At 39.6% G+C, this 13688-nt stretch overlaps 1 protein-coding gene across 2 annotated transcripts in view; it reads left to right on the top strand.

Annotated features, from left to right (window-relative positions):
- The window catches only part of LOC131193455 (tumor necrosis factor receptor superfamily member 1A-like), a 49978-nt gene that overhangs the window by 252 nt on the left and 36038 nt on the right, over positions 1–13688 (top strand). The window contains exon 2 of one of the 2 annotated variants that reach the window (XM_058173613.1): positions 4979–5131. The exons of the other annotated variant lie outside the window; for it this stretch is intronic. Coding sequence (XP_058029596.1) covers positions 4979–5131 — 153 coding nt within the window. The remainder of the gene's footprint in view (positions 1–4978; positions 5132–13688) is intronic. 2 annotated transcript variants of the gene reach the window in all.

The following is a 13688-nucleotide window of genomic DNA, read 5'->3' as shown; positions in this document are numbered from 1 at the left end:
AAATATTATTTTTGCTTCATATTTAAAAATAGCGGTTAGGAATTTCCAGGGCGCAGGCAATTCATTCGCCTACACGTTGCAAAGTGAAAAAGGCTGCAGATGTCGTCACTCACGACAGGTCTGCGAAAAATCAGAGGGAGCACAGCTGGGCTATCGGTCTGAGGGCGAGCCAGTTGCTTATTAAGACGCCTACCACGGGACCTAAGGCGCTTTTCACATACATTGACTTCGTAGACTATGGTTGCTCAATGGTAGTATTGATAGAGAAAAATAAGATAAAAAATAAGATAAAAAAGTATCTTTCACAACTCAAAATCGATTATAAGTTGAAAATCCATGCATGGACTAAATTTGTCTTAGAAAAACAGGGTCTTTCTCAAGTTGCAGCTTTCACTTCCACCCGAACAAGAAGATGGGAGAGCACCCCAATCTAAATAGGATTGTTGTCTCTACATTTTCATCATTCTATGGGCATGTTGACGTTAAAAGAAACGGAAGAAGCTTTTCGAGTGTACAGAAATACATGTGCTGTTAGTTTCCATTCTCTCTCTCTCTCTCTCTCTCTCTCACACACACACACACACACACACACACGGGGGGGGGGGGAGAGACTGATTGCTGCCTCTAAAACTGATTGCAAAGTTTAGAATTTTGCTGCATCTGTAGTTTCCCAGGAAATTCTGAAAGACCTGGAGAGAGTGAATTCAGGGTCTAGCTAAATTATTTTCTATATCTTTTCATCAAGATTTTATTAAAGCTACCAATTAAATAGAAAATATTGTTAGTCCTAGACTGAGTCATAAAATCAAATGAATTAAACATTTTAAAATTGTAATTTAAAGGTATGCAGTATTTTTGAGAATGTATTAATATAATCCACTATGAATATTGCAACATACATGTTGCAAAAATTCAGTATAATCAGATTTTTATAGTTGAGATTTTTTTTTAAGGCAGCAGCCAGCCCACTTTGCTGATATAGAAGATAAACAGTGGTAAGCCACTTCCTATTCATTACCAAAATCCCTGCCTGTTGTATACATGTAATTGACCCAGAGTCAAGTTCAACACAACGGCAACTTCACTTTGTTAACTTTTCTGAGGAGCAGAGAAATTAAGTTTTTCTTCTCTACTCATGTTATCAAAATTGTTATTGACAGTGTGTTCTCTTTCCTCCTTTATAGCTGATAAAGTTGCGGATTGAGGTTACAAAAAACAATGAAATTATTTGTTTCAAGAATGTGCCCTTGTGATACTTTCAGACTTCTCTGTTAGTGCAGGTTGCCTTATTTATATATTTATTCATTAGATTTTTATGCTACCTGTATTAATTTATAAATAACTCAAGGCAGTGAACATTCCTAATACTCTGTCTTCCTATTTTCCCAACAACAAAGTACATTGGGCTGAGAAAGAGTGACTGATCCAAAGTCACAAAGTCAACCAGCTTTCATATTTAAGGCAGGACTTGTCAGACCTCTAAAAGTGATACTGCCATTCAATTGGGAAAAGGGGGGCCCTGGATTTGATTTATTAGCATTGCCTGTGTCAATGCTAATTTTAAAACCTATATCCTGGCACCGAAGGCCCTGAGATCTCCTTACCTTTGGGGAATGTTTATGACAACCATGTGGGTTGCTTCACTTTAAAGGATAACTTTTTGAAGATAGCGTGCATAAGAGCACAAAAGTGCCTACCGTTCCTGTCCTAATGTTTCCTTTCATTATATCAGATTAATACAATTATTACATACTTTTGCTCATATATATGCTTATATGATATTTTGCTGATTTATGTTGATGCTTGTATATACTGTTGTGACAAAATAAATAAAATAAATAGGAATGGGACTGAATGCTTATCCGGTTCTCAGGGCAGCTGGTAAAGAAAACATCTTCACACTTGTGTATTGGCTAAAGTCTGCATTCTGGCTAATGGGAGGGATCTCTACTGCTTTAATTCTACTTATCTAGCCTAAGGGTATTCAGACGTTGCTTTGAATCCATTGCTGTCACTTCTGCTTAGTAAAAGGTTCCTTTTGAAATAATCTGTTTCAAGAGTTTTCACTTTCTTAAACTATAGGGAGAAGCAATCCTTATAGGACTAGTACTCACAATACCCTGGTTTCTAGGCCAGCATTTTCACCACTACACCAAATCAGTGGTGGGTTGCTACCGGTTCGCACTGGTTCGGGAGGGCCGGTAGCAGTAATTTTGGCTAGTTTGGAGAACTGTTAGTAATTGCTGGCTGCCCAGGCCCCCCAACCGGTTCGCTTGCCCCAGCCATCCGATGCTCACTCATCCTGCCCGACTCCACCCAGTCACTCCTTACACTGTTCGGAGAACTGGTAGCAAAAATCCCTGCCTCCCACCCTCCCATGCCCAGCTGAGCCGGGCAATCATTAGAGGTGTTTTTTTTTTCTTTTAAAAGCATTTTTTCTTCAGCTGAAAAAATGCTTTTAAAAGTAAAAAAAAAGCCTTTGATGATCACATGGCTCAGCTGGGATCGTCTAAACCTTTTAAAAGCATTTTTTCTGCAACCTCTGGCCAAAAATTGTAGAATTGTAGAAAAAATGCTTTTAAAAGTAAAAAAAAAAAGTTGGCCACACCCAGCCAGTCACATTACACATACACACACCAAGCCACACCCACAGAACTGGTAGTAACAAATTTTACATTTCATCCTATTGGAGACCCCTGACCTAGACCACTTTAGGAGCAAAGTGGTGGGTTTTGCTGGCATTTCAGGAGGAAGGGGAGGGAGAGAGAGAGAGAGAGAGAAATAGAAAAAGAGAGAAAGAAAGAGCTAAAGAAAGAAAGAGGAAGCAGAAAGAGGGAGGGAGAGCGAAAAGAGACAGAGAAAGAGACAGAGAAATAGAAATAGAAAGGAAGGAAGGAAGAAAAGAAAGAAAGAAAAGAGTAAGGGAGAGAGAAAAGAGAGAAAAAGACAGGAAGGGAGAGAGAGACAGAGAAAAAGGGAGAGAGAGACGAAGGAAGGAAGGGGGAGAGAGAGAGACAAAGAAAGAGGAAGGAAGGGGGAGAGAGAGAGAGAAAAGAGGAAGGAAGGAAGGAAGGAAGGAAAGAAGGGGAGAGAGAGAAAGAAGAGGAAGGAAGGAACACAAACTCTGGCACTAGACGTGGCTTCAGAAGACACTTTGAAACAGGACAGAAATCTAGGGCTGGAAGGGACCTTAGAGGCCATTTAGTCTAACCCCCTGCTCCAGCAGAAAACCTTACAAAATAATTGTCTGGATTATTTTGGTGCCTCTAACAGAGAGGAAAATTGCCAGAAAGGAGAAGGAGTTTACTAGGACAAGGCTGCCATGCAGAGGAAGGCAGAGATAGTCCTTGACTTATGACCAGAATTGAGTCCAAAATTTTGGTTGCTAAGCAAGAGCGTTGTTAAGTGAGTTTCACCACATTTTACTCAATCCATGATCTCTCCTGGCTCTAACAGTCATGTGCAAGTTAGGGAAGAACATCTGAAGGTGTGTGTAATATTCTAAATGTACAGAAGTTAATAGTTAAATGTGTGGCAGAAAGTGGACTCTGGGTATGTTTTTCCAAATGTAGTAAGTGAGGTTGAATGTGTATAGTTTTAGAAGAGGTGTGTGTGTGTGTGTATACAGTATATATAATAGATAATATATCTTTTTGTGTGCCTATATACACTATATACTCACTCTGCTAAACAAATAATTCCCTCAACACTGTCAGACTATTTACTGAATCTGCACTACTATTAATCGTTTCATAGTTTCCATCACCAATCTCTTTCCACTTATGACTGTATGACTATAACTTGTTGCTGGCAATCCTTATGATTTATATTGATATATTGATCATCAATTGTGTTGTAAATGTTGTACCTTGATGAACGTATCTTTTCTTTTATGTACACTGAGAGCATATGCACCAAGACAAATTCCTTGTGTGTCCAATCACACTTGGCCAATAAAATTCTATTCTATTCTATTCTATTCTATACTATGTAATATATATGTACACATATGGCATATATACATAGGATTAAATAGTATATTTTGGATGTTCAGTAGTAGTAAATAAATAGACAGGGAAATTGTATCTCGTTGAGACCTTTGAGGTGAGCAGAGGCCAGGCACCCAACCCTAACCTTTGACGTGAGTGACATCAAGATGGCCACACCCACCCAGTCACCTGACTATCAATCCACGCCCACCAAATAAACCACACCCACAGAACTGGTGGTAAAAAAAAATTAGAACCCACCCCTGCATTAAACTGGCTCTTTTAAGGCAAGTAACTGATTGTTTAAAAGGGTTTAAAATGCTAGTGGAAATTTTATCTTCTGCCAGCTCCACCCCACATGTCCCTGATAGTTGACTTGAATTCCCTGCAAAAGTTTGGGGAAACAGCCAAATGCAGCATTTAGTTACATGTGGACATGGATTGCACTGAGCCATTTGGCTTGTTGCTTGTTGATTATATAATCGTGCTACAGTTGGCATGTTGCATGAATATTACGTATAGTTGACTTTTTACACACCACTGTGCCATAGTTAACCATGGTTTGTGGAATAAACCTAAATTGGCTGGATTAATATTCCACTAAAAGATAAAATCTAAAATCAGTTATACAAACCTGGTGTTAACATGCTAAATTATGGTCTAACCTGATTTTTCTTCTAAATGTATCTTCTTATGGACATTTTATAATGAACTTGGGGAATAAGTAGAAAGCTAGGAAACATTCAATTAGCTAGGTGAATGTTTTCTTTGAAGTATCTTATTAGGCAATCTTTTGAAAATAAAATCTAGCCTTCTTCCATGGGATTCTGTGCAGGACTTAGTTTACTGAGGATGAATGGGTTAACTGCCTTGTTCACATGCTATGAGTAGATTCCTCTGAACATTATAGGGTGGATGGACTAATATTTCATGTGGGTGGGAATTTATGACTCCACCCTTTCCTTACTTTTGGCTTCCTGTTTTATAAGGAACTTGGATTACCAGGCACAGAAGTTTTACTCTGTTCCCTTTTTGGAAGAGCTGCCAAAGGTCACGCAGCTAGGGGCCCACTCTGCAAATGTAAGGGGCAAGCTGGCCAAACTATGATCCCACTGGGGTTCTTTCAAGTTTTAGTAATTCCGGTAAGTGGAAATTTAAGGAAAATGGTTGAAGGAGAAAGTGAAACTCTGGGGAATATGATCATAAAGGCCGAAGGAGAACATTAGTTACTACTATATTTGATTTTTTTTGTATTTGTTAATCTGAATTGGGTGGTTTCTGTGGGCCAGGCATAATATAGGAGAGAATGTTGATGTTAGATCATTCAATTTTGTCCTTGTTTGTTTGTCTTTCTCTGTTGATTCTTTCTCTTCTCTTGAAAATTTGGCAGCAATCATAAAACTGCCTCCGGAAAAAAATATTTTAGTGTATAGACCTCTTTTAGTTGGTGAGGTCTTTTTGATGACTATACAGGATTTTATTTGCTTGGATAATATGTTTTCATTCTTTAATTTTATGTTAACATATTACTTTAAGGAGGTGACTGTGTTAGAGATAAACGAGAATGATTTTTAGTCCTTTCATTACTATTAACAACTCCCTTAATATTCAGGAGATATTCAAAATAGGGCAGAGTGGCTGTGAATGTTCACTTCCAAACAGGGAACTCTTCCAAAAAAATCAAATCAAATCAGTCACGCAAATAAATGGAGAATGATTAAAAAAAAACAATATACCATAGGAATCATATTTTGTTGTTCATCCAGAGGGAAAAAAGCATTTCATTTTTTTAAAAGAGTCCAAAATATAGATTTCCAGTTGCTAGCCAGCTAAATGTATTAATTAAGACCTAAAAGCATTAACACATTAATAGCACCAGCCCATACTCTGGAAAACTGCCCATTAACTTTCCATAGTACAGATTTCTTAAACTGTCTGCAATTGTGGGCCTATTGTATACTCTTGATTGAAGATTGGTACACTCATATCTGGAATCCTGAATTAACTCTAGTGATCAATGAGGTTACAGATGTCACAGCCAGAAAGCCCTTACATCCAAAATAAAGCATTTGAAAGGTTTTCATTAGAAATGTATGGATGCATATATAATACTTAATGCTTTTCTTAAGAATCAGCAGTTTGATATCATTGAAAGGTTTAAAATCCAGACTTGATAGTATGCTTCCATATTGTTTTACAAAATGTATACCATGTTTTCCTGAAAATAAGACCCTGTTTTATATTTTTTTGAACCCCGAAATAAGCACTTGGCCTTATTTTCGGGAAGATCTTATTATTTTGGGGCGCGTGGAGCAGGACAGGGCTCCTCTTGCTGTCTTACCTGATTTCCAGCTCTTGTCTCCCTAACCCTAACCCAAGGAAATGGTGGGGACCGGCTGCACATGCATTTAAATATTTTCAGGGAGGGCTTATATTCGGGGGGCTTATTTTAGAGCATGCGCTCAAAAGCCCAATTGGGCTTATTATCAGGGGATGTCTTATTTTAGGGGAAATGGTAAATTATGTTTGTGTTTTTAATAATAGGTATAGGTCTATAGGATTTAACAAAGATATCAAGGGAGAAGTAAATTTACATTCTTTTAATTGTATATATTCTGTGTTTTATTTTGGCTGTACACCGCCCTGAGTCCTTCGGGAGAAGGGCGGTATAGAAATTTAATAAAATAAAAATAAAATAAATAAATAAATAAAATATCAGTGCAAATATAAAAAGGAAGACTTTTTGTTATGAAAGTATGATGCAAATTTCATTATCCTGAAATCATTGTGGTTAAAAATGGACACCTAATTTAATAAAGCTCATGTTCTTTACCTGGTTTTAGTATATTGTAATTGATACTTTAGTTGTCTCTATGAAGCTGAATTTTTTCACCATTCAATATACAACTAGACAAAATATCTGGAGAACTAAAACATCTTTGTTTTTAATTTTTTTTAAATTATTATTATTTTTATATATTTTTCTAACATTGCAAACAGAAAAAAAAATACATTATTCCACCCTTGTGCTATACATAAAAAAGGAAGATTTGGGTCTTCGGATATGTCCTCATGATTGCCAAAATCCACGTTCTCGAGGTACAGGTACCGAGGCGTCCAATTTTCCAAGCGCATAGTCCACGAATGGTTTCCAAATCTTCCAGAAAATATCTTCTTTATACACACCACTTCTAATTTTAATATCACATGTCATTTTATCATTTAAAGCTAATTTCCACATTTCAGAATTCCACTCTTCTATTCTAAAAATCACATCTAGTTTCCAATATCTAGCTATTATAATTCTACCTATTATAATCATAATTCTAATCAATTCTTTTTCATATTTTGTTAATTCTATTTCCTTAATTACCAACAATAATATAGTTTCCACTCTCAATATTATTACTTTCCCCATCATTTCTTTGTTTTTAATAACATTCTTCTGATTTGCTATACTGTACTGCATTCACCAGTTTGATGTAGTGGTTGAGGTACTGGCCTAGAAATCAGGAACTGTGAGTTCTAGTCCCACTTTAGGCATGAAATCCAACTGGATGACTTTGGACCAGTTACTTTTTCTCAGCTCCAGCCACCTCATAGGCTTGTTGTTGTTGTTGGGAAAATATAAGTAGGAAGAATATTAGGTATATTCTCTGCCTTGCGTTATTTATAAAAATAAAAGGCGGGCAATAAAATAAATAATAAATGTACCTCCTATTTGGTGGTATGTGGGTAGCAATACATTGGGTTTCAAGGCAGAGCCTAGTTTAGAGATTCTGTCTTGAATACAATCATGAGTATGCTTTGAATAAAACTGCCTTCTCTCATACTTGCCAAAAAGTACAACAAAATGAATGTTTTCCAAGAGACAAACATGATTGTACTGTTGGAGATGATATTAATGAAAATGGTGATTGCTTGAAACAAGACTTAAAATCTAAGCAAAAATTCAAATATGGGGTTAAAGCAGAAGTATATGTATACTGTAAATAAAAAACATGATTGTGGTTAAAAGTTTGCACTTATTTATATTTTACACATTTAAAATATATCTCCCGTGTTTCCCTGAAAATAAGACCCTGTCTTATATTTTTGGGGCACAATTTGGGAGTGGCAGGTAGGGAGGGGAGGGGGAGAAGTGATGGGCAGGAAGCCCTGCCATGCCTGGCAAAGGGGGGAGGAAGAGACAGCAAGAATCACTGCGGCAAAATTGAGGCTGTAAAAGCAGCAGGAGGCCCCATGTATCTTGCGCTTCCTTCAAAAACAGTCTTACCTCAATCGGTTGCCAAGAGTTTGGCCCCGATTGAGGATCCCTGTGGTGGAGCCCGCAGCCCAACACCTGAGAGGGTCTTGGGTGGGGGGGAAAGCCCCTTTACGCAACCCAGCCTCTCTTTCAGATGGGCAGGAAGCCGCCTCCTACCATGCAGCCGCTGGTTGAGAATCGGCCAGTCCTGGAAACCGCTCCCTGGCTAGACACGGACCTCAGGCAGGAAAGCATCTCCTGCACTCCTACTTGGTGCTTCAGGTGCCAGGCTACAATCCTGCTTCTGGTGGGTGTTGCAGCTCTCAGGCCAACTGTGTGCAGAGCTGACACGAGAATTGCAGTGGCCACCAGGGCCAGAGCCTGAAAAGTTCCTGGCTCAACATAGCTGTAGCCCGGCCCCTGCAGCACCAAATAGGTGTACAGGCCAGCACTAAGCAGCTCAAACATTTGACAATGCAGCCTGGCACCTATCGGGTGCCCAAATACTTTTCACCTGCTTTTTCTCCCTCTGGGCAAAAAGTACACAGCAGTTCAAGAGACCAAGTATCTCTCTGTGTGTGTGTGAGCGACAGAGAGAAAGAAAAAGAGAAACGATGGAGAGGAACCGGGTAAGAGGACCAGGCCTCCCCTGCCCAGTAGCAACATGCAGCCTCTCACAGTAATTGCCTGCAATTCTCCTTACTGTGAGAGGCTGCATTTTGCAAAGAAGAAGGAATCAAGGCGGTGGGGGGATGGAGGGCAAAGCAAGGTTGGGGATGTGGAGCCTGTTCTGCATCGGCTTACATAAAGGCCCTTCAGCCAGGCCACCCATGCCAAATCCTTACCCTCCCCACCCCTCAGGGCAGCTACATCCCTTTAACTAACCTGCTTTCCAGCTCCATTCTCCGCTGCACATTCAAGACAAGAAACATAGTCGATTGGCCAAGGGTAAAAAAAAAATACTGGTAGTTCAGACCTTCCAACTTCTCATGAAGAAAAAAAAATCTTGTGAAGTTGGAAGGTGTTTTTACCATAGTCTCTCTCAGACTACTTTTTTTTTTGCCCTGCATATGACGGTGGAGAATGGAGCTGGAAAGCAGGTTAGTGAACAGACGTGGCTGCCTTGGGAGGTTTGGGTGTGTGTGTGAGGGATCTCTGTATGTGTGTGAGAGAGAGAGGAGGGTGGGGGGGACAGAGAGAACTTTGCTGCCAGCCCTGGATAACTCTCCAAGTTTGGATTGGATCTCTCTCTCTCTCCCTCTCTCCCTCTCTCCCTCTCTCCCTCTCTCTCTCTCTCTCTCTCTCTCACACACACACACACACACACACACCGTTCTTTCTTTGGGATCGCAGCACAGACACCCCTGCCAGGATTGTAAGGCTGAAGGCTCCGGATGGAGCATTTTGGGGATGTGTGTCTGTGCTGCAATCACAGTGATCATCCACTAAGATTCCAAGGTCCCACTCACAGTTAGTGTTTTTGAGCCACATCTCGTCTAATCTGTACTTACATCTTTGATTTTTCCTGCCTAAATATCCATTTTGATGGATAGGGTCCATTGTTCAAGGTTGTCAAGACGTTTTTCAAACTTGAGTTTCTCTTCTGGAGGTTGGCTATTCCTGCCAGTTTGGTGTCATCTGCAAATTTGATGAGTTCCCCTTCTATTCCCTCATCTAAGTCATTTATAAAGATATTGAAGAGTATTGGGCATAAGACAGAGCCTTGTGGTAACCCACTATTTACTTCTCTCCATGTGGATTTAGTACCATTAAGGATTAATTGTTGTGTACGGTTTGTCAGCCAGCTACAAATCCATCTGGTGGTTAAGTTGTTTATTCCACATTTTTCTAGCTTACCAAGAAGTTGGTTGTGGTCTACTTTGTCAAATGCCTTACTGAAATCTAAGTATACTATGTCCACAGGATTTCGCTGGTCTACTTATTTAGTGACTTTATCAAAGAATGAGATAAGATTGGTTTAGCACAGAGGTGGGCTGCTGCCAGTTCGGACCAGTTCGCCCAAACCAGTGGTTTCGATTCTGCGCAGTTCGGAGAACCAGCAAATCAGACCACTGGCTGGTTCCGCCCCTGTCCATTTTGGGGCTGTTTTTCTGGCCAAAATCGGCCCAAAAAGGACCTGAAAAGGGCCAAAAATGCCCCCAAAACAGGCCATTTTTAGGTCATTTTCTGGCTAAAATCAGCCTGAAAAACAGATTAAAATGGCCTGAAATTGGCCCATAAACGGCCTGAAAACGTCCCCAAAAACACCACAAAATGCCCCCAAAACAGGCCATTTTCAGGCCATTTTTCCAGCCAAAATCAGCCTGAAAATCAGCCTGAAAACAGCCCCAAAAAGCTGGCTGCTAGAGGAAGAGAAGCCAGGTGAGCCAGATCCAGATGTGTCCTGGGTCCCCTTGTCCCAGAAGCAGCAACCTCGCACTCATCACCTCTCTGCTAGCCCCCTTCTTCACACGGGGTCAATGGAGATGGAGTGGAAGAAAGGGCTGGTGTTTCTGTGTGCTCTCATTTCTGTGTGGCACTGTCCCCTCAATGCTAGTGGCCGCTGCTGCCCCCTTTTCCCTCTCCATCTCCGCTGCTGGGTGATCCCATGTAAAGAAGTGGGCTAGCAGAGAGGGAAGAGTGTGAAGTTGCTGCTTCTGGGATGAGACCTGGGAAGAGTCTGGGTCCAGCTTACCCAGCTTCTCTTCCTCTTGCAGCCAGCTTTCCCAGTCTAGCTTGACCCTCTCTCTCTCTCTCTCTCTCTCTCTCTCTCTCTCACACACACACACACACACACACACACACACAGAGGTTGGATCTTTCTTTCCTCCCGCTCCCCCCCCCCACTGGAGACCCGTGGATTCCCTCCCCAACCCTGCCTGTCCCATACAGGTACCACCCACACAAGTGACATAGAGTTGGCCACGCTCACTCAGTCACATGGAACCCCAGCCACGTCCACCCTCCCAGTCATTAGGGCAGAGAACCAGTTGTTAAAAAATTTGAAGCCCACCACTGGTTTGGCATGATCTGTTTTTAACAAACCCATGCTGGCTACTAGTTATAATGTTTTACTGACTAATGCTGAGAAATATTTAGAGTCAATTCTGCCATTGTTGTGTTATTGTTGTCAAGTTCCCTCTCTCTAAGCCTTGATATTGAGATTTGTTCAGAAACACAATTACAAAATATAAGTAGAAAAGCAATTGAAACGATGTCCTATCTTGCTTTATACAATGGTGACCTCTGGCACTTCCATTATACTTTTGTTTCTAGTTAGTTAGTTATTTATTTGTCACAACAATATATATAGGCATCACACAAAAAGATTATACAGTATATAAACATATATATGAGGAAATATAAGGAAGTATAAGCATATATATATATAAGAAGAAAAGAAAAACGATAGGACAGGAAAGGTAGTGTCAGCCTCCACTCCAATCCTCACATATTTTTTGTACAATTTATATTCAGTAGTTAGAATGTAAGGGGTTCTTTCTGTAATGTAAAATAGTTTAAGGATGTAAGATGTATCACTGCCCTATACAGGGTAAGGGGGCCCTTTAAGAGTGTCGTCTGACATAACAGAAGGGGAGGGGTGATTAACGGTTGAAATCAGCAAGAATGTTAGAGCGGGAGGGCTTTTTCAACAGAGACTGCATTCCTGAGATGATTAACAACTAGAGACCGGTGGAAGAAGATTACCACGGGGGGCCGAGAAGGAGCTGGCATTGGACCAGATCAGCCTGACCTCCTGAGGAGAGGAGGGACAAATGGGGGGATATGGAATATTAGCCATATTTTGTCTCAGATCCAACTTTATACTGCTGCAGTCCGGATGTATCTAGTAAAAGTACTTTTCTTTATTTACAAATGAAGTCAAGGTGTATTCTTTCCTAAATACAATCAGAGGCAGCCTGACAGGTAGGCATGTTTCTGCTCTTATGCACGCCCCTTATGGTCCTCTTAGGAATGGGGTGAGGTCAATAGTAGAAAGTTTTTGGTTAAAGCTTTTGGGATTATGGGAAGAGACCACAGAGTCAGGTAATGTGTTCTAAGCACTGATGATTCTGTTACAGAAGTCATATTTTCTGCAATCTAGATTAAAGCGGTTAACATTAAGTTTAAATCTATTGGTTGCTCTTGTATTATTGCAATTAAAGCTGAAGTAGTAGTCTTTAACAGGAAGGACATTACAATAGATGATTCTATGAGTTAAACTTAGGTCTTGTCGAAGGCGATGGAGTTCTAAGTTTTCTAAGCCTAGGATTTCAAGTCTGGTGGGATAAGGTATTTTGTTGTTTTCAGAGGAGTGGAGAACTCTTCTTGTAAAATATTTCTGGACACTTTCAATTACTTATTACAAAAAATGTTTGTGGGGTTCTATTCCCCCCCCCCAAAAAAGTATTCAGAACATGATTATTGGTTAATGCTCAGTAAGAACCTGGATGAGGAGAATTCCAGAAGTTTTTAGGAGGATCTTCAGTTTTAGGTCCATTGGTGGCAGAACTGAGTTCTTGACAGTTTTACCTCACATATTCCCTGTTTAGCAGAAAGACACTTGACATGACCCAGATCCCACAGTATGAGGCTGGCAGGGAAGTTGGAAGTTAGGGAAAAAAGAACACAACTTATAGAAGCCTATCTTCCATATTAATACTGTTACTAAGAATAAACAGAACAAATTGTTTAGGTTGGCAAATGAGAGCAAAGGTTAATGAAGCTTTTAAGTTGCACAAGAATTTCGAAGCTGCTGTTAAGTCAGAAAAATATAAGAAACTTCCTGAAAGAGGAATGTTTTCTATTTCTCTGTAGAGGACCCATGTAGGCGTCAGATGTTTTCTTCAGCTCATTAATTGTTAATTTTAATTAATTTAATAATTGTTAATTGCTCAAACAATTTCATATAATTGCTGTTACAATCTCAGCAGCTTAAAACACAGTTAAAAAGTTATCTGGCCAGAAAAAAATGATCAAGGTTTGGCAGTTAGAATGTTATTTTAACTTTTTAAAATAATTATTACTACTTTTAAAACAATAACACAAATAGAAAAAAACAAAGGAACAAAACACAAAGATACATACATTATAAAAAACATCCTTTCCCCACACTATATTATTTTATGGGGAAATTCAACATTAAGAATTGGGAAAAAGATGGTTATATGGAAAAATTGGATGAAAGCAGAAATATTGACTTGGTTGATAATGAGAATGAATGTTTAACATGTTGCACTGAGACAAATACCATATTCTATCTGTCTTCATTCCGTGTATCTCAGTGACTTCAGCTACAATATTTATTAACAACATTGTATGGAACAGCAGTGTTTTCTGCTTCTGAGATGGTGCAACAGTCATAAGTGTGAAAAAAAATTATGTCACATTTTTGAAGTGTAATTTTTAAATTTTAAAGTTGTAATTTCAAACGGTGATTAAATGAATGCTTT

This window comes from Ahaetulla prasina, chromosome 2, assembly GCF_028640845.1.
Source record: "Ahaetulla prasina isolate Xishuangbanna chromosome 2, ASM2864084v1, whole genome shotgun sequence".
NCBI lineage: Eukaryota > Metazoa > Chordata > Lepidosauria > Squamata > Colubridae > Ahaetulla > Ahaetulla prasina.
Note: the sequence above shows the minus strand (reverse complement) of the source record. Positions and strands in the feature narration are given on the sequence as shown.